This window comes from Lingula anatina, chromosome 9 (assembly GCF_051362555.1).
Source record: "Lingula anatina isolate TDL-2025a chromosome 9, LinAna3.0, whole genome shotgun sequence".
In the NCBI taxonomy this organism is placed as follows: Eukaryota; Metazoa; Brachiopoda; class Lingulata; order Lingulida; family Lingulidae; genus Lingula; species Lingula anatina.
This window is the reverse complement of record NC_141775.1, coordinates 869,399-891,600: the sequence shown is the minus strand read 5'-3', so window position 1 is coordinate 891,600 and position 22,202 is coordinate 869,399. Positions and strand designations below refer to the sequence as shown.

The 22,202-nt window shown below is 37.1% G+C and overlaps 2 protein-coding genes across 6 annotated transcripts; one reads left to right on the top strand and one right to left on the bottom strand.

Annotated features, from left to right (window-relative positions):
• The first annotated feature begins 23 nt into the window (after window positions 1–23).
• On the top strand, window positions 24–16,480 carry LOC106171869 (DNA damage-binding protein 2). Its single transcript, XM_013552364.2, has 10 exons — window positions 24–191; window positions 473–1,071; window positions 1,417–1,608; window positions 1,924–2,072; window positions 2,225–2,324; window positions 2,569–2,746; window positions 3,120–3,262; window positions 3,565–3,729; window positions 14,793–14,838; window positions 15,631–16,480. Exons 2-10 carry the CDS (start codon window positions 475–477, stop codon window positions 15,852–15,854), a joined length of 1,794 nt encoding a protein of 597 aa, XP_013407818.2. The 5' UTR covers window positions 24–191; window positions 473–474; the 3' UTR covers window positions 15,855–16,480.
• On the bottom strand, window positions 8,746–21,971 carry LOC147759749 (uncharacterized). 5 transcript variants are annotated; one of them, XM_086995223.1, is made up of 4 exons: window positions 21,049–21,971; window positions 11,608–12,414; window positions 11,190–11,301; window positions 8,746–10,148 (listed from the first exon to the last, which is right to left on the bottom strand). In XM_086995223.1, the coding sequence occupies exons 2-4, from the start codon at window positions 11,959–11,961 to the stop codon at window positions 9,064–9,066; spliced, it is 1,551 nt and encodes a 516-aa protein (XP_086851349.1). In that variant the 5' UTR covers window positions 11,962–12,414; window positions 21,049–21,971; the 3' UTR covers window positions 8,746–9,063. The 5 variants fall into 5 exon arrangements, with proteins under 5 accessions (XP_086851349.1, XP_086851350.1, XP_086851353.1 ...); XM_086995224.1 differs by having other exon boundaries at window positions 21,252–21,971; XM_086995227.1 differs by having other exon boundaries at window positions 21,353–21,971.
• Between the last annotated feature and the right edge of the window lie 231 nt (window positions 21,972–22,202).

Genomic DNA, 22,202 nt, shown 5'->3' with positions numbered 1-22,202 from the left:
CAATACCTATCAGAATTACTATACAACAAAACCTTTAAAATGAGCGTTGTCTGTTTGTCGGCACGGAAGCGGAAATTGGTTTCCCGACATGCAATGGGGTGCCGCGAAAGTTTACATAAGTGACCTAAAGACACACGTGGATTTGTTTACATCACAAAAAAAGCAATCAAGTTAATTGTTAGCATTTTGAGGTAAGTGAGCATTGACACTTTATGGAAGATAAATTTTTGGTTTCAGTTAATACTGAACATCTGCATAAATACAGAACTAAAGCAGACTATACTATTACAAGGTCATTATAGATGATCATGATGGGTTTGTTGTACTGTACGCTGTACTTGAAATTAAACCCAAACATACAATGATACATTGGCTTTTTGTGTAATCACCTTTTCCTTTGTTTCTCCCTCTATTGTACATCTTTTATCTGATGCATTGCATTCTTTTTAATACCCTTATTTTACTTTGATAGTCATGTCTTCTAAGTCCACCTCAAAAGGAAAAAGGAAAAGAAAGCAAGATGGACCTGACCCCTGTCCACCCTCAACTGATCATCAGTCCGGCAGCCAAATCAGGACGCTGCGCCAAAGGAAGGACATTGACTATAATGAAAACATCTCAACAACCAAATTGCAAGCAATCAGTGAAACAGATATTGGAGAAACTGTGCACAATTTGAAGACTAAAAAAGTTAGAAAAGTTGAAGAAAATACTTCCAAGAAAAAAGAGAGAAAGAGCAAAAACTCCTCAACAGTGAAAGATGAGAAGTTGAAAGTTACAAATCAAACAGAGACTGCTGCAGAGATAGACAGAAAAAGATGTATGAAATCTTCAGATGAGGATCAGATTCAAAACAATCAAGAAAAACATCTGCTTGATCAATCTGATCAATTGCAAAATAAACTAGAATCAGATCATATTTCATCCACGTTGATGCCATTTTTCCCAAACTTCAATGAGAGGACTAAATTTCCACTTTTTCAGCCATCAGTCCCTCATTTTACAAATACAAATAACTTTATCAACCACATTCTACAAAGGTCCTTGGGAAATAATTCATCAGTGAAAAAGGTACATAATAAATCCAGGAATAAGATTATAAATGCATGCATTCTTTGCGTTTTGTCACTTGGACATAGAAATAATAATAATAATAATAATAATAATAATAATAATAATAATAATAATAATAGTTATAGTAATTGATCTAATCATGCCAAAAATGATTTCCCAAAAATGATAATAATTAATTGGTTAAAAAAATGACTAAAACCATTTTGACTTCTGTAGCCAAAATATATATTTAGGAAATGTATTTTATTTGTCATGTTTGACAAGTGAAAGGAGAAGTTTTTGGTATAGAAAAATCCACAGAAAACTTATACATAAAGTAAAGAGATAATTAAAAATTTTCAGAGTGTACACCAGCAGATCATTGACAGAGTGACTGATCTGGAACTTTACCGTACAGGAAGTCCATTTGAACGACGTGTGACCGCCATTGAATGGCATCCATCATGGCCGCACATCGTAGCTGTTGGAGACAAAGGAGGGGAGATTATACTGTGGGATATTAATAATGTCAGCAATGATTATTTCATTCCAGGAGTAAGTGTATATGGCTGATGAAAGTGGGTCACATTTCTTAAGTGAATAAAGTTCAATCTTTCTTAATTTATATGCTTACGGACAACCTATCAGGGAAAACAAAAATTGACGAAAATAGTTACAGACAACCTCAGTTTTTAAACACAAATATTGGCAAAAAACCACTTTGAACATCTGACCGACCAGCCTTTGGCTGCTTTGAACAAAATTATTGAAAAATACTGTAAAAAATGTAAGGAACAATTTGATCTTGCATATTTTCAATATATATATATATATACACAGGTTAATTTGGTGAATTTTTTTCTCTCTCAGATGGGTCCTGGAGGCTCCATCCAGGCAATGAAGTTCTGGCCGCATGACGATAGACGTGTGGTGACAGCCTCCATTGACGGTACTGTCACCTTGCAGGACTTTGAGGGAAAGCACAGACAGATTATACTGGACACCATGAACTGTCATGAGTAAGTGATGTCCTTAGACACAAATTTTTACTTGTATGTCAAAAGCTGTGACTATTGTTTCCAAGTATTTTCAACAAAACATTGTTTTAGAAAGCATAATATATCACTTTTATTTGAACTATTTGAGCAAATAGTGTAATGTGCTTTTGCAGCTTCTGGTACTGTAGCTTAGACGTGAACAAGAGAAGAAATTTGTTAGTAGCAGGAGAGAATAGTGGAAAACTGGCCTTGACTTCACTGGAAGGAAAAAAGGTCAGTTTGAAATAAAACCTTATATATTTTATAAATATGTGGTATATTCACTCTCTTTTTCAGTTTTACAGTATCATTGGTCAGATCTCTATAGGTCATTTGCTCAGGTGTATCCTTACCCCCCAACCCTCCCCCAAGTTGAACCCAGCCTCTGTGTGGAGGTGCTCCTGAATTTTAAGCTTATATTAATATACCCATCTTTCATTTTTCTAAAATACACATATCTATTTTCTTTATTGCCCAGGTGTTTGAAGCTCGTCTTCACAAAGGTAAGATCACGCACTGTGAGTTCAGCCCGCGAGAAGACTGGCTGCTGTGCACTGCCTCCATAGACCACACAGTACAGTTCTGGGACCTGAGGATGCTCAAAGACAGAAAGAGCACTTTGCAGACACTAAACCATGAGAAGGGGGTGAATTCGGGTAAGAAAAGTTTTCACGGCCTGCTTTAATGTGAAAGGGGCTTTGTACAGTTGTTGACAGAAATGCAGCACTGTACAAGTAATCAGCTTTTCTTTTTGTATATTATTATAATCATTGTTATTTGTATTATAAATATAGACTTTTGAAGTGTTAAGAACTGCTCATTATAGCATGGTACTGCACAAGCTCAGTAAAACATTATAATGTAAAATTATTATTATTATTTCTCACACATGAAAAAAAAAGAAAATTAAAAAAAAATTTGTCAGTTCTCCAAAAGATAATAATAGTTTTTAGATTGGTGCTATTTTTCATAAACAATTTACTACTAATTATCCATACTCTTTTGATGAGAAAATTTTTCATCTCTTAGCCTACTTCAGTTTAACTGACAGTTGCCGCTTGCTTACGACAGATCAGCACAGCGCCATCAAGGTTTTCTCTGCGCCATTGTGGGAGTTGGAGACCACCATAGTGCACCCACACCGTCAGTTCCAACACTTAACTCCTATCAAGGTATTTTCACAGCAGGAAACAATTTAAGCCATGCAGCTAACACAATTTGCCCTTTTCTGATCACTTTTATTTGACTGAAAAGATTTTGTGTAGAATTGTTATAAAATATATCCATAAATGTTTGGTATTTACATAGTGTGGCATAGTCTTTGTAATGAACTTTTGTCTGAAACATTTTAAGAAGATGCATTTTCCCCATGTATTTAGGTCCAACTTTTAGTTGCAATTAGTCCTTTTTTAATTATAATAAACATAAAAATTATTATTATTATTATTACTTCACTATTTTTTCAATCTCTTAGGCACATTGGCACCCACTGCAAGATTTGATAGTAGTTGGAAGATACCCAGACCCTTATTTCCCAGGATTTACCACCAGGGAACCAAGGTCCATCGATTTCTTCGAGGCCTCTACGGGAAAATTGGTTTACCAGTTGTATGATCCTGCAGCACCTGGCATAGTTTCTGTAAGTGAAATATTAAATTTTAATTTGCCAAGTGTCTTGGATTAAGTTGGACAATTCCACATATATATTTGACAAACTGACAAAAGGTTTTTATTTTTTTTTTTATTTTTTAATATTTTTAATTGTATGTAATAAATAACAAGTATTATTATTATTATTAATATAATTTATAATGCTTTACTGAGCTCTTGCAGTACTGACCCCTTGCAGTTTAATGTGATAATGAGCAGTTCTCTAACCTTCAACATTCTAATAATAATACAAATAACAAAAATAATAATGTGCAAAAAGAAACGCTGGTGACTTGTACAGTGCTGCATTTCTGTCAACAACTGTACAAAGCCCCTTTCCCATTAAAGTAGGCTGTGATTGCTCTCCAAACCTGTATGTGTCTGCAGTTATTCTGGGCACTGTGTCTGGGCAATCATATTATTTTGTTGCACATCTGTTGTACACCCTGCAACCGCCTACCTGCATTTTATTTAACAGCCCATTTTCTGAGTGGTTTCATATGTTAAAAATATGGGATTCTACTGAATATCTACATGGTTGAATTTTTTTGTGGAAGTAATTGAATTTTTATGTATTTTTTATTATTTTTTGCAAGTTTTTTTTACAATTTCATTTTTTTTTTTGCTTTTCCCCAAACCCCTGGATCCATTTCACAAGAAGAATAAAATCTTCGAATGCTATAATCAGATAGCCTGTAGAAAGTTTCCTTGCACCATTAGTCTGAAATTTTTGTTTTGAACAGTTAGACTTCTGTGACAAATGCAGAATGTTGACATTGTACCATTGGTCTGAGACTTTTTTAGGAACAGGTAGACTTGTATGTCACATGCCTTACAATGTGGGAATGAGTTTTTTTTAATTTTTCATTCCAATTTTTTGCCACAAGCCACAATTGTGGGCTTGTTGAAAGGTGGTTGAGCAGAAGGAAATTTAAGTACTTGCAGTTTTTCAGGATATTTCCTTTAAAATGCAACCAGCAATTTTTGAATGCCTATATTTTCCTGTTGGTAATAACTCTTTGTAAATGATTCATGACATTTCAGGAATCCTCTTTATGTTCGTGTCAAATAGACTTTAATTTGATTTTTGCCTGAGAGTTTTTTTTTCCTGTATTTGCGTTATTGAAAATTTGACATGATGGCAAGTGCATGTGTTTGGGAACGTGATTTCTGAGAACCAGTGGAGCATTGATTTCTGAGAATACAGTCAGTCATTGGCTGCATTCAGAACAGAGGACTAACTAGTCTGTGGGTCAAATATGGCCAACCCAATTGAATACTTCCCCACAGGGAATCTATTCAGTCTCTAATAGGGGATTAGATGGCAAGGTTTTTAGTGGGTTGCCATATTTGACCTTTGGACTAGCTAGTCCACTGTTGTGAATGCGGCCATTGAGTTCTTGCATGGCACATGGTTCTGAATATGCAGACAGTTACGTAACTTCATTGGTAGGCTTTCTCTATGACCCCATTCCCGTAGATTTTAGATCGATCTATCCATCTCAACAGATTACTGTTAGCTTAGCCAGTTTAAGCGTCTGTCCCGCCTACTAAAAGCTGTAAGGGGGTAATTAACTATGGTGCGTGCAATTTAACGTGAACCCCCAGGGAGTTAGGTCGATCTAAATCTAAATCTCTGGATTGATCTTAATCTCTGGGAATGCACCCTATGTGTGTGTGTGTGTGCAGAGGTTATGAACCTTTATCTTTACTGTACATATATTGTCAGCTTTCATTACTTTGTGATTGTAAAGATTCAGTTATTTCAGGTGAAATCTGGGGCCTGTTTCAGGAAGCTTGTATTCTTTAAATTTGCAAGTGAAAGATTTTGATTTTGATTTTTACTATTCCTCAAAATATTAAAAAAAAATAGCGTGGGAACTTAGATATATAGCCAGCAAGAGAACTAGCAAAGCAAGATCACATGTAAAGCAAATAAATTCAGTTGTGATTGATTGACAGAGAAGTATCATGTAATAAATAATTAATTTTTTTCTAAAAGTGTTAATTGAAATTATATTCATAAAATTTTATGTTAGAGCTTTGAGAGTCTAGAAGTCTAGAAGTCTGTGCTCTTGTGGGATTCTCTTTTTGCAGAATAAAAATGATTAACAAAACTAAATAAATAAATAAATAAATAAATAAATAATGGATTAAAAATGTCTGAAATTAGAAGAAAAATTTCATGATTTCTGTAAGTGTTACTTGCATAGCTGAGTTGTTTGGTTTAGTGTTAACGCTAGTCTCATTATAGATGCACTTAATGCAGCAGTCAGACATGAGATCAGGAACTGCAGAAATGTGTGGTCGTTATGAAAGTGTGGTCAGTACATGTGACTTTTGCTTTGACAAACATGTAAGATTGCTCTGTAAGCCAGCTCAGTCAGACCACATTTTGTCATGACATTTACACTGTAATGACTTCAAGGTATATATAATCGCAACATACAATGTTTACTTTGGCACAAAACAATAACAATTTCTCATTTCTCATTGCAGTTAAGGTAGTTATCCCCTAATCAGCACTTCATCAGTTTCAATCTCCATTATGGGTGACTCAAAAACCAACTTCAAGCTCAAAATAGGGTTATGATTTATTTTCTAGTTAGTTATAAAAATCTAATAGTAGGGAGCAAGCTTACTTTTTAAGACTATTGAATGAACATTTAAAAGAAGCATTAACAAAATATGATTTTTTAAAAAAAATTTACATTAATTTATATTTTTTTTTTTCAAATGTAATTGGAATTTTCTGTCTTCTCACACTGCCAATAAAAAAATGGGAGACATCCAAAGTTAGTCCTTGTTTTATTTTCTGAAAAGTTTTTTTTTTAATAATCTCTTAAAAGGTTTTTAACAGAAGGTAGCCATCTATGGAGGTCACGTGGTCCGACAGCAAGCACATATTCCAAAATAATTGTGATAACTGCTGTTTTTGTGGAAAAAATAGAATTTATCATTATTTTATGAGTAGTTAACAATGTATTTACTACCTCATATGGAGAGATGTTATTACTTTATTATAACATAAAGCCATCACCCGTGTTTCTGTCGGCAATGCAGTTTCCATGCACTTTCAGAGATAGCGCAATTAGTGGAAGGTCATTTGACCTCTTGCCTTCAAACTTACAGAACTGATGAATATTCATAAAATATAGCTCGGGTTTGAAAATCAGCTTGATGGAACCATAATCCCATAATTGCAAAATGAAATTTATTTCAGATTTACTAGTTGTATTATGTCTGTTTATATGCTAGGCTTTATCATCTAGTTTAGTGGAAGATATCATGTTTTGATATGAAATTTACTGTTATTCACAGGTAGATCATTATCTTTTAATAAGTGACTAAACAGAGAATATAATACCCAGCATGCCCTGGTTCATATAATACCCAGCATGCCCTGGTTCATATAATACCCAGCATGCCCTGGTTCATAAGGGAAGAACTTGAAAGTTGCAGCCATGGATCATGATACAGCCATTTTCATAAATATGTTTGCTACACGGTATTTGTTTGTGAGTGACCTTTTACAGATTACACAGGCAATCCCTGCGGTTGTAACACAATACTTAGTAGAATTTCTGAAAACAAGGAGATTGAATTGGCATTACCATAAATATTGCACGTGAAGAGACATTTTTGAAGCCGAAGATACTATTCAAATTCAGCCAAACTTTGTTTTTTTATGAGATGTGCAATATTAAAAGAAAAAAAAAAGAAAAAAGAAAGATAACAAGCTGATTATTTTAATGTTGTTCAGAAAATGAAATGTCTACAGAATGGATATAAAACTCAAAAGATTTTGCCTTGATAGTTTTATTAGAATTAAAGGTCAAAAGAAGAGGAATTGGAAATACTTGTTTTGGCTTCTTTTTTTTTTTTACATCTTTTCTACAAACAGTCTTGATACTTAATACAGTATATGATGTTTGCAGAAAGGATTTTTAAAAAACTCTTTCTTAGGGCGTATTCCCAGAGGTTTAGATCGATCTATCCCTGCGGGGAGTCTCACTAGATTACTGTCAGATAATCCGGCTTAAATGTCCGTCCCGCCTACTACAAGCTGTAAGGGGGTAATTAACTTTCGTGCCTGCTCAGCTGACAGCTATTTAGCATGAACCCCCAGGGAGTTAGGTCGATCTAAAGTAGATCGATCTAATCTCTGGGAATGGGGTCTTACTTTCTGCTACAGTCCCAGTCAAACGGTAAATCATTCAGGCTGGATTTTATTTTATTTTTAAAATCTAAAGCTTAAGCTGTATTCCCAGAGCTTTTAGATCGATCTGTCCCCGCGGGGAGTCTCACTAGATTACTGTCAGATAATCTGGCTTACTTAAATGTCCGTCCGGCCCACTACAAGCTGTAAGGGGGTAATTAACTTTCATGTCCGCCCGGCTGACGGCTATTTAGCGTGAACCCCCAGGGAGTTAGGACGATCTAAAGTAGATCGATCTAATCTCTGGAAATGGGGTCTTAGAGTCATTTAGAAAGATGCAAAACTGTTAAGGAGCCTCTGAGCTCACACCAATAGAAGGTTTATAACCCCTTGATACTGGGAAGCATGTCATGTTAATCTGTTAATCTGATTGCTTTCTGCAAAGAGATAAATTAGTATTTCAGTGTTAATCTGTTTAACTGATTGCATTGGGCAGAAGACCCCTGTAGAGTGCAATCAACCTAACTAGGTCAACATGTTCTGAACAGCCCATTGGCAGTGGTTTGGACAACTGAGGATGTAGATATTTAAATTTTCATCAAGAGGATCTCACCATGAGCAGACAATTAACCTTTTTAAATATTTTAAAATATAGTAAAATATTGAAATAGTTTTGTCACTTTAAAGTTAACCCATTTCTGATGTTTTCTTTAAAGTTTCATCAAAATCCGTTTTTAACTTTCAGCAAAATGTTGCCAAAAAACTGACAGACTAACAGAACCAGAAACAGTGACAGGCCTTATAACTTAACTCAAGCTCTCTCTGATTTTAAAATTTATTTTATTTATTTATTATTATCATTTTTTTTTGTTTTTATGAACAATCATTAGTCTGATGTATTTCCTTTGAGTTCTTAAACAATAAAAAAAAAAAATCTGTGCATCTTCCTGCCTACCAGACATGCCATATTGTCTCTCTCCTGTGCATAGTACAACAGTGCTAATTTTCTTCAATTCTGCATAAAACGGGTTATCACTTAATAATGTTTCTTAGAAAAGCACTAAGTCTTATAATAAACAATATTTTAGGTGCAGGCAACCAGAAGGCCAAAAGAAATCTTAGTCCTGATAAGTGATATCACTACAGCAACTTCAAATTTCAAACCTACAACGATCCATAAGTTACTTTCTGAAGAAAAGCCGTATTTGCGCTGAATTCCTTCTCAGACATAGCACTCCAGTGATATCCCAGACACTGGCTAATGGCGTCCTCTAACGAATCTAAATCTTTGCAACTGTGTTCCACCCACTCCTGTATATCTAATGGCAAAGATGAAATGAGGTAAGAAAAGTCCTCCTCTTTAGGAACATCATTTAGGGGTATGCTTTTCAATTCTAAAATATTGCCACAATTACTATCACTGTATCTCCTGTTTTGCGTATTAATTAAATGATCAGTTGTTGGGAGGCTGTTCCCATTATTGCCATTTACGTGATCAGAGGTCAAAATTTGGACACTTGGTTTCATGATGATGTCACATGAAGCCACCATGAGGTGCTGAAGACCATGCTGCCATCTGGCGATCATAAGCAGCACTGGTGCTTCAATTGGCATGCTTATTACAAGTGATTTCATGTGATTGAACCCTTGGATTAAAATCCTGAAGACCTCCGTTCGTGAAAGTAGGCAGTCGTCCATCTGGCAGAAGAAGATGGCAAAAATGTGCAATGATGAATGATAGTGCTTCACCATTGCCTCCATCAGTTCTTGTGTAATTGGAGTCCACAAAGTGTCCAAGACAAGACTGAACATGAGCGGATTGTCTGTAATGCATTCTGGGAACAATGGACGGTCTTGGAACCTATAGTGCACTTTAAGGTCTGGCTTGACCTGGTGGACCCCTGTCCAGTTGATAGTGGGAGTGGTCACTTCGATACTGTGTGTGTCATCAAGTAGACAGAGGGTGGACAGTTTCTTCCTGGCCAGTTTACAGATGATATCTGTGTTGAGGATATGTGCCGAAACACTGAGATTTTCTACATCAAAGTTGCCAAGTCTTTGCATGGAATTCGTGCACGATTTTGGGAAGTAACATTCGAGTTGGGAAATGTTTTCGATTGGTCCGTCCATCTCTAGCATATTAAGAAGGGTTACAGGCGCGTTATCTTTGTTGAGTGTGTGAGAAATGGGATCTTGAAACTCGATGAATTTGGGGAAGGAAACTTTAATGCTGGCATTAGTCTTCCTACCTAAAGATATAAAAAAAAAATGAAAAATTGATTGTGAAATATTTTAACCCATAGTGTTACAAGCAATGCCATCTGTATTTATGAGTACAATAATGTCAGGTAGCTTATAAAACATAATGACAAATGAGATAAATGTCAATTTGCACATTATTAGCACCACTAACGATTGTAAACTTGTTATCAAATGAGATGAAGCAAATGAGAAAGTTCAAAACAATTATATATAGTTTATTTTGTTGCCACTTCAAGCCTTCATTAATGAAGTATCATTTGGATAATTTTTGGGACTGCATGCATCTACATGTATATATAGTAACCCCACGCTAGCACAACAAACAGGGATTTATTTTTTCCAGTTTTTGGAAAATTTGTGAAAGTTGTGAGTGCCAGTTCCCCTGATAATCAAGTGATAACAGTTCCATTTTGCACAATTCATACAATTATGCATTACATATTCCACCAATTTGCCCAGGGCAAATTTATTGATGCATTTCTACATAACACAATGCATAATGTGTGGTAATTGCTGGAACTTGGAAAGACTATGAACATGGGTGAAAGTGCAGAAAGACAAGCCAACAGTTCCCTAGCCAGGAAAACTTGTTACTCAGAAACATTTTTAATAGAAACATGATGTTACAACCACTGGAGGATGTAGAGGGGGGGGGGGGGGGGGGGGGGGGGTAAGGGAGTCCCTGACCACCCCTTTTGATTCTGAAAAAAATCACACCAGTGGTCCCCTCTTGAAATTAGAATTTTGATCAGCTGAATCATAGTTCTAAACCATACCAAATGGCACTGTTCGCCCTTTAAAATACCAAAAAGTTTTTTGGGCCCTTTAGCTGGCCCCCAACCCCAAGCCAAGGGGGGCGGGGAGGGTCTGCTTTGCTTCCGTGGACCTCATCCTTCAAATAAAACTCGCTCCACTGTACCTTACACATGGCAGAGGTTCTGGGTGGCATTAGAGGTGCTTTCTTGATAAAAAAAAGCCACATTTTGGAAGGAACTAAGTCGTGGCAGTGTCACAACTCTCAGTCTTACCTATGTCAGCCAAAGAGTGCACGACCTCGTGTTGTCTAGTCTGGACTACGTGGTGAAGTTTATTGGAGACTTTCTGGGAGAATTTCTTCATACGGGTGCAACTTTTTGCAACCTGATGATAAAAAATTGCATGAAAAAGGTTTAAGACAACAGTTACATATGGCACAATGTAAATCAGGTTGGATTACATAAAAAGTGTAATTTATCACTGAAAAGATTTCTGTTTGATCCAACAGACTCCAGGAAAATATATGCTATGAAGTATTACTATATAAGATTTAAAAAAAACAGGTTATTTGAAAAATTCATCATAAAAAAGGTCAATCAATATATAAGTCTTGTAATTTTTGAGTACTATGTGATAGGTCTCTCATTCACTTGCAATTAACCAATATCTCATTCTCAATCATTCAATCACCTGCTCCAGTATTCCTTGCATGTCTTGTAACTCGTGACTCTCCAGGTAGTTCATCTCAACCTCCTGAAAGTATGGCCCGAAATTCTGCACGGTCATCCTCACGCTCTCCTCGTCATCGTTCTCAACAGAGCACCTGCCAACAGGCTGCTTGCTTGTGAAGCTGTATGTCTCTGTGGGCTTTTTGACAAAGGTCTTCCAAGCTATTGTAGTGAAGAGGCATGATTTCCAACTAGGGATTGCCCTGGTGGCAACTATTTTGTCCGCCCAGGGAAGATAGGAGAGAATTTGTACCACTATGTCTAGATTGATGTCAAGCACTGATGTTGTTGGTTGGTCTTCTTCCTTTGGGTTCATATTGTTATGATTGGACGGCAGTGCGTGCCTTTTGAGACAGATGGGTGATTGACTTCGGTCAAAGTTAGATGACTTCCTTAAGTCACTTTATGACATTCTTGAGGTCAACATGGTGTCTTCCGTTTTGTGTAAATTGTGACCTTTACAAAAGAATCACTAAACAGTGTCACAAAAATCAGCTGTCTGATTGTCTTTCATCCGATAGAAGAGGGCATTCACTGCCTGCCTAATAGATATAAAGTCATTGTCAAGACCACCAAATAACTTTTAGAGGTCTGGAAATTTTTTCTTCTTTAATCACTGTGTTCACAAAGTGCATGATAAAGTTGGGAGTCAGATTCCAATGTGTGATCTTTCCTTTTCCGATATATTTCTCAGATTAATTAGGCCACTGAGTTTTCACTTTGCCTGCTGATGACTTGGGAATGACAGATGCTGCTACTGTGCTTCAGCCTGCAATTAAAAATCAATAGATGAGGAATCTTACCACTGTAAAATCAATGAGGCCGTGTGAATTTTTTTATACGAGTGCCACATCAAGTTTACTTCTGGTATTAAAAAGTGTTATAAAAGATAATATACTTTCTTTTTATACTAATCTACTGAAGACCCAGAGTTTCATAGCTGATTATAATTTAGAAAATCACCTGACAACTGACAACATGGTTCAGTCACAAGGTTTTTCCCAGAGAGCCATCCAGCCATTATTTTGACAGCAACTGGCCTTAAAGAAGGCCTATTTTAAAGACAGTTATACAGCTTACCAAGTTTTAGGAAAATGATGGGTTGAGGACTTGACTTGATTGGGTTGTACTCCCTGTAAATTGGTGATGAAATGACAGGTTCACATATATTGTACTGTCTCCCTGTACTACATCAGGTCCTGAGGAAACCAGGGTAATGTTGATACTCCCCCGCACCGTTACTCCCCCTCACCGTTACTCCCCCGAACCACATCGATACAACTCCACACCAATAGATCCCTGCATTGATACATCCCCTGTAAAATTGCCGAAGTAGGTGCACCGTTACTCCACCACACGGATATTCCCCCACATCATTGCTTCCCCGCATCGATGCTGTGGAGGAGTATCAGTGCGGGGATGTATAGGGATGTAACCAGGACACCCCTGCTCTGTCATTTCTGATTACTGCTGATATAATTTTTCATTAATCTTTGCTTTATCCTAAGGTGGTTTTAGGTTAACCAATCAAGCATATATAATAAAAGGTTTTCCTTACTTCTATTAATCCTGAAAGTAACCAAAGAGCTCACTTAATCACCTGAGTGGTGAGGTGTGTTGATTGATGGAAAATATGTTTCCTGTCATCAGCTAGGTGTAAATTGAAATAAGACTGCCTGGATTGTTTTTTCTTTCTTTTTGTCCTCTACCCTTTCCTTTTTATGTGTGTTTGATAATTAATTGTTATTAGGTGACAAAAGTTGGAAGGGCCTGGCACACTACATGTATCCTTTTACTGGTCTCACTCAGATAATAAAAGAATACCACTGGGAAAAGATTTTACACAGTAAGACTTATTACAAACTGTAGATTGATCAATACTGAGTGAGAGTAATAAGGACATTCAGCTGAATATAAAGGCTGATTAATTTTAACATGTGCAGTGACTGTTGTCTTGACAATAATGTGAACTGGATGTTTTTAAACATAACATACCAGTGGTAGATTAAGGGGGATGTCAAGGTGGTCCTGACCCCCCCCCCCCCTCTTTCGATGTCTGAAAAAAATCACACCTATGGTCCACTCTTGAAAATAGAATTTTGACTAGATGAATCATAGCTCTAAATCATACCAAATGGCACTGATTGCCCTCTTAAGTACCAATTTTTTTTGGGTCCCTTTAGTGGGTCATGCCAAAGGGGGGGGGGTCGGCTTGGCATCTGCAGACCCCCCCCCCCTCCCACTTCAAATAATCCTGGATTCACCCTTGCATATACACTGAATAAACGAGGGAGATGTCACATGCACAAGTACCAAGCAAGAGTGCCTGTCACATGGACCGCATTGATGGTCAGTGCGTATGACATATGTCACAGTGGATCTGGAAAATAAATTTAAAGCCCCAAATGCAACAAATCATATGTTTGTGCCAAAAATAAATGCATGCAAGATTGGCCATGCCTGGATCTTTTGCCCCAGCCACCCAAAGTGGTTTTGAATCTCTGATTTCATGTAATGTTACCTTAATCCTCTTAGGTTTGTGTTAAGAACTGCAGACAGGTACTGTCATATGACATATTTGCTACATGTACATTACAGACTTCAGTCGGTCAATACTCACACTGTTACTAATACATTGTCATCCACCTTCTCAAAATACTAGGAGGTTTTTTTAAAAAATATGAAACTAAGGCAGCTCTGTCAATTTTTCATGAAAAAAACATCCTCTGATGCTCAGTCTCTGATTGCTGTTCGTCTCTGCATCGTTTATCTAAGCTGACACAAGATGTCATTGTATCTCTATGAAACACGGCCCCAACTAAAGGTCAGTTCCGCAATTCAGGTCAGCTGACAAATGAGGTTTGGTAAACAGATTGTAAGGTCAGATAAGGTGCAGCTTGTTATTATTTCTTTCAGATTAAGTATTCATTAATCATTCCCTATCCCAAAATTATAGAATATCTTTCTGTATTCAGACTATAAGCAACAACTGTTGTGTATCAAGCATGAAATTTAATGAAAAATCACAGAATTATTTATTTCTCTGTGTATGTGCTTCAGTTAATGATCAAATTGTTAATCCCCCCCCCCCAATGTTTTTTACATAATATGGTGGTAATAGGAACATTCTCGTCTTCAAATTTTCAGCTCAATAAGTTCAACTCCCAGGGGGATGTTCTGTGCTCAGGAATGGGTGAGTATATGTTATAGGAATGGGTGAGTATATGTGGTAGGAATGGGTGAGTATATGTGATAGGAATGGGTGAGTATATGTTGTAGGAATGGGTGACTATATGTTATAGGAATGGGTGAGTATATGTTGTAGGAATGGGTGAGTATATGTGATAGGAATGGGTGAGTATATGTGATAGGAATGGGTGAGTATATGTTGTAGGAATGGGTGAGTATATGTAATAGGAATGGGTGAGTATATATGATAGGAATGGGTGAGTATATGTGGTAGGAATGGGTGAGTATTTGTGATAGGGTTGGGTGAGTATTTGTGGTAGGCATTGGTGAATATACAGGATTGGAATGGTTTAGTAAATGTGAAAGGAATGTGTTAGTATCTGTAAATTAGCTGGGCAAGTCCATGAATCTGTGACAGGAACAGATTAGTTTTTGTTCTAGGAAAGGGGGGGGTAGTAGTACAGGGTATGGGTGAGAACTGTATGGGGGAATAGCTGAATATTTCTTACAGGGCTGGGTCAGACTTTACAGACTGAGTGGGCTTATATTTTTAAAACAAATATAATGTTAGATTTTCAGTCACTGACATTCTTTACTTGTTGTTTGGTGTGAAGTTCATTTATCATTGTTGTAAAGGATGTGCAGTGCCATTGACAATGAACAAAAACTACTTAGACAAGATGGTAAGCCTTCACAACAATATTATTATTTTGACCTTGAGCCAAGAACAAGTATGTGAAGTTTTTTCCTATTGGAAGTGGAGCAGAAATAATATCCATGTTTTTCTTCATTTCAGGCAGAAGCATTCTAATATGGACAGACAAACACATCATTGCTAGCAAACAAGATTTCTTGATGACTGATATGAAAAAGAATGCCCTTGGTCAGGCAAATGACCCAAGTTCAAGGTCATCAACAAATAGGTCAAGGCCATCAAACTCCACTAAGGCCAAAAAAGAAAGCAAGGATAAAACTTCAGCACAGAAGGTAAAGCTGAAAATGAAGAATTCAAAGAAGTGAGGAGTTCAGTTAATACCTTGACATCAGGAATGAAACATTGGATTTGAGGAAAAAGGCACCTGCAATTGAAACAGAATTTTTTAGTCATATTGATGTTGGAAGCCAAACCACTGAAATCAAACAAAAAGATGTAACCACGTTTCATTAGTCAATTGTATATGCAAGTTTAATCAGTGTATGAGGTTATATACCTGTGTACATATGATACATGGATGTACCTGTATTATAACAGAAAAAGACTGTGAAACAAGATTATCAGATACTCACTGGCCACATAAAGTATAGATAAAGAATATATATATATATATATATATATATATATATATATATATATATATAATGGAAAGTCCCTAAAGAAACTGAGTGGCTCTACACTCTTATGAAACTATAAGTATAATGCCTTGTTGGTCAAAGTAAAATTCAGTCCCATATAATAATATAAACCACAGTCTGTTGTAGAAGCAAGAGATAAAGATAATTAATAAGTCAAAGAAACCCATTTCTTTTATATGTCTTCCAAAAATCCAAGACTTAACATGGAGAATAATGAAAAAAAAAATCCTATGAGGAAGGCAGTTGCTGCCCTATTATCTGATGCTGATACAATAAAGGCTTTGAAGAACTAATGTCCAAAACCATGTTGCTGTTGGCAGGATTTCTTCTGAGAAATTTGTCTGTCAATGTGATTTATAACATCAACTAATGGTGAAGGTTAATGAATCTCCGTTGGTAAAATTATCACGTATTTTACAACGCGCATACAGGTATTTCACAACACACACACAAAGAAAAACGGGCTGTTTTGCAGTATTTCTCCTCCCCCCCCCCCCCATTCAAATAAAAAAGATAATAGTAAGTTTCTAAATTAATGTATTTGAATAGCACAGACTTTTATCAAAATGACAAAAATTAGTCAGTGAGTGACTTTAAAACTTCGATCGGTGGGGTGGGGAATACTGCCAAAGTACAATAATTATCAGGCGTTTCAGAACATAGACACACTCACACAAACATACAGGGTACATAAAAATATACGTGAGCTAAATGTGTTAAGGGATGATTGAGCTTAAGAGGCCTTTTGCAGGCAGATGAATACATATATGTTGACTTCTTTTGCTTACTGAAGTCAAGAGCTTGATTGAAGCAGGGAATTATATCGTAGACGATATAATTTCCAGCTTGAAGTCAACATCTTGTGATCTGGCTGCAAGAGGCCTGTTAGGTTATTGTACCACCAGCGTAGGCGCTGGCGGTACACATGGTTTTAGTCCCGACCCGTATGTTCCGCCGGCTCCGCCGGCTCCGCCGGCTCCTGCGGCTCCGCCGCCAAGTCACCGTTACCGCTTCTCCTCCTAGACGGTAAGGGCCTCCATACCCATCTCTTGTATTTAGGTCACCTATAATCTCAACTCGTTCCACGTAAAATTTGGGCTTTGTCGGTATTGGGGTCTAGGTGTGGCACTCATTGCAATGCACCCTTGTCCAAAAATGGCAAAATTAAATGCTAATTATCTCCCCTACGGAAGGAATTATGGGAAAAATTTCTACAGACAGCTTTCCAAAAGTCATATGTGTAGATTTCAAATATGCCCTTGGATTTGACCCTTGACCTTTATTTCAAGGTCAAACGGGCCAAAATTTTCAAAAAAACAAAATTTTTGCCGAAAAAAAAATTATTTGCGGTCTTATTCAGACACCACACAGACTTAACTAATAATATTAATGGAAAGTGTTACCCTTCGGGTCATCTTTCATCTCCGTGAATTTGGGGTCAATCGGTGCATTTTCACGGGAGTAGCGGCCATAAGATATCGAAACTGAAAACTGTCTCTAATTCGGGAACCGTTAATGCTAGACACCCATTCTTTTTTGCATTTTGTAGAGCATGTAAAGCCCAACACTGGGGTTGGTCTCCGTTTTTTTGTATTCCATACGGTTTTCGAGTTACGCTGTATCAAAAAGTACATATTGGTGGTGAAAGCAAAATGTGCAGTACGGTAATGGATAATAAATTTTGAACTCCGGAAAAATAAAACATAAGGCTTGGCAAAGCAGACAACTTGTGGTCAAAAATGACATTATTTCATCAAATTTGAACATCTAGAACTTCAGAGCACCTCCCATTTCAAGAATTTTGACCAAAATGACCTTTTCTTTATTTTAATTAATTTTTTCTGTAGGAAATTTATGGCACATTATGGTATCTCAAAAATTATAACATTTAGTCCCTTATATCTCCAAAACTGGCAGAGATAGGTCCATAGTTACTATTGAAGTTGAATAGGAAGTCATATACTGGCAATCTAAATGTGACCTTAAAATTGACCTTTGACCTACTTTTCACCATGAACTGAACTTTGCATATTTTGCTTCCCTTTTATCTCCAAAACTGGCAGAGATAGGTCCATAGTTACTATTGAACTTGAATAGGAAGTCATATACTGGCAATCTAAATGTGACCTTAAAGTTGACCTTTGACCTACTTTTCACCATGAACTGAACTTTGCAAATTTTGCTTCCCCTTTATCTCCAAAACTGGCAGAGATAGGTCCATAGTTACTATTGAAGTTGAATAGGAAGTCATATACTGGCAATCTAAATGTGACCTTAAAATTGACCTTTGACCTACTTTTCACCATGAACTGAACTTTGCAAATTTTGCTTCCCTTTTATCTCCAAAACTGGCAGAGATAGGTCCATAGTTACTATTGAACGTGAATAGGAAGTCATATACTGGCAATCTAAATGTGACCTTAAAATTGACCTTTGACCTACTTTTCACCATGAACTGAACTTTGCAAATTTTGCTTCCCTTTTATCTCCAAAACTGGCAGAGATAGGTCCATAGTCTCTATTGAACTTGAATAGGAAGTCATATACTGGCAATCTACATGTGACCTTAAAATTGACCTTTGACCTACTTTTCACCTTGAACTGAACTTTGCAAATTTTGCTTCCCTTTTATCTCCAAAACTGGCAGAGATAGGTCCATAGTTTCTATTGAACTTGAATAGGAAGTCATATACTGGCAATCTACATGTGACCTTAAAATTGACCTTTGACCTACTTTTCACCATGAACTGAACTTTGCAAATTTTGCTTCCCTTTTATCTCCAAAACTGGCAGAGATAGGTCCATAGTCTCTATTGAACTTGAATAGGAAGTCATATACTGGCAATCTACATGTGACCTTAAAATTGACCTTTGACCTACTTTTCACCATGAACTGAATTTTGCAAATTGTGATTCCCTTTTATCTCCAAAGTTACGCTGTATCAAAAAGTACATATTGGTGGTGAAAGCAAAATGTGCAGTACTGTAATGGATAATAAATTATGAACTCCGGAAAAATAAAACATAAGGCTTGGCAAAGCAGACAACTTGTGGTCAAAAATGACATTATTTCATCAAATTTGAACATCTGGAACTTCAGAGCACCTCCCATTTCAAGAATTTTGACCAAAATGACCTTTTCTTTATTTTAATTAATTTTTTCTGTAGGAAATTTATGGCACATTATGGTAACTCCAAAATTATAACATTTAGTCCCTTATATCTCCAAAACTGGCAGAGATAGGTCCATAGTTACTATTGAAGTTGAATAGGAAGTTATATACTGGCAATCTAAATGTGACCTTAAAATTGACCTTTGACCTACTTTTCACCATGAACTGAACTTTGCAAATTTTGCTTCCCTTTTATCTCCAAAACTGGCAGAGATAGGTCCATAGTCTCTATTGAAATTGAATAGGAAGTCATATACTGGCAATCTAAAAATGACCTTAAAATTGACCTTTGACGTACTTTTCACCATGAACTGAACTTTGCATATTTTGCTTCCCCTTTATCTCCAAAACTGGCAGAGATAGGTCCATAGTTACTATTGAACGTGAATAGGAAGTCATATACTGGCAATCTACATGTGACCTTGAAATTGACCTTTGACCTACTTTTCACCATGAACTGAACTTTGCAAATTTTGCTTCCCTTTTATCTCCAAAACTGGCAGAGATAGGTCCATAGTCTCTATTGAACTTGAATAGGAAGTCATATACTGGCAATCTACATGTGACCTTAAAATTGACCTTTGACCTACTTTTCACCATGAACTGAATTTTGCAAATTGTGATTCCCTTTTATCTCCAAAGTTACGCTGTATCAAAAAGTACATATTGGTGGTGAAAGCAAAATGTGCAGTACGGTAATGGATAATAAATTATGAACTCTGGAAATATAAAACATAAGGCTTGGCAAAGCAGACAACTTGTGGTCAAAAATGACATTATTTCATCAAATTTGAGCATCTGGAACTTCAGAGCACCTCCCATTTCAAGGATTTTGACCAAAATGACCTTTTCTTTATTTTAATTAATTTTTTCTGTAGGAAATTTATGGCACATTATGGTAACTCCAAAATTATACCAATTAGTTCCTTATATCTCCAAAACTGGCAGAGATAGGTCCATAGTTACTATTGAACGTGAATAGGAAGTCATATACTGGCAATCAAAAAGTGACCTTAAAATTGACCTTTGACCTACTTTTCACCATGAACTGAACTTTGCATATTTTGCTTCCCCTTTATCTCCAAAACTGGCAGAGATAGGTCCATAGTTTCTATTGAACGTGAATAGGAAGTCATATACTGGCAATCTAAGTGTGACCTTGAAATTGACCTTTGACTTACTTATTATCATGAACTGAACTCTGCTAATTTCTTTCTCTTTGAACTCCAAACCTGGCAGAGATAGGCCCATAGTTACTATTGAAGTTGAATAGGAAGTCATATACTGGCAATTTACTGTGACCTTGGAATTGACCTTTGACCTACCTTACGATGAACTTAACTTTGATTGTACCATTTTTAGTTATATATATATATTTTGCATATTTTGAAAATTCTTGTTGATTGCATTTTTACAGCTTGTCAAGCACAAGACTGGTGGCTGTTTCTTATTTTGTATATGTGGGGGTCTATACGAATGCGCTTGCTCCAGCTGGTGGTACAATATTCGGAGGCGGTATCGCCTCTCTGATCCTCTAGTTATCCTTTGCGCACAGCAAGAGGCCGAATACCACGACTTAATCCCTCGCGCACATTGACCACGGGGAGTAGACGCAGGTGCCGGAAGGTCAATGCCTTAGCTGGATCTTCCCGTGTGTTTGATCTGTCTGGCTGACTTATTTGACTTACCTTAAAAAAACCCTCAGGTAAACAACAAATACATCCTATTACTGCATCATCTATCGACAGTGACGCCCGTGATTGTTACTCTTACATTTAATACAACCTCAGTCCCGCTGATTGTCAAAGATTTAAGGTCTTGGAGATAAGGCTCTGAGAGAAAAAAAACGATCACAGTTTAAGCCCGAAGGCAATCTATACTTGCTACATACGGCAGATTAGGTGATTAATAAAATTCCCCCAACTGAAGTCGTCCGCAGGAAGCCTTCTTAATCTGTATGTCATGCGATCATTAAAGACGTCGCGAGTGTACCTGCGAAGGTGTTTTTCTTGGTGGCAACGCTGTTGATGTGTTAACCACTCGACACCGCTGCCGAGGTTGGCGTGTTTACATGGCAATTCTGTCGCTTGAGCTGTAGGAACTGCCGTGTAGCACGTAGGCCTACTAAGATCTCGCTCTAGAATGTCACCAATATCTGATGAAATCGACTTGAAGCATTTTTCGTCTCCATTCTGCAAGTGGGGTTTCTACATTTGTTTTTGACCAAAACGTCAGGTGTTAATAAAGTCTGCCCTTGGATGACGCAGGTGTTGCAGTGCGACTAAACAGTTCTGGTACATTTGCACTGTGCATGTGCTAAGACCGTGCTAAGGTTTAATTGAGGTCATGTGGGGATTCCCTTATCAAATAAGGGCGCATTCCCATAGATTTTAAATCGATCTATCCCCGTGGGGAGTCTCACTAGAATACTGTCAGATAATCCGGCTTAAATGTCCGTCCCGCCTACTACAAGCTGTAAGGGGGTAATTAACTTTCCTGCCCGCTCGGCTGACAGCTATTTAGCGTGAACCCCCAGGGAGTTAGGTCGATCTAGTTGGATCGATCTAATCTCTGGGAATGGGGTCTTAGTCCGCGTGCTTTCCACTGCACATCTTCCCTACAGGGGCGGGTCCAGGATTATTTGAAAGGGGGGGGGTCCACGGATGCAAAGCCCCGAAAATTTTTTGGTATTTTAGAGGATGAGCGGTGCCTTTTAGAACTATGATTCAGATAGTCAAAATTCTAATTTGAAGAAGGGAAAATTGGTGTGATTTTTCTTTTCAGAAATCGAAGGGGGAGGGGGGGGGGGGTCAGGACCCCTCTGACGCCCCCTTAAATCCGC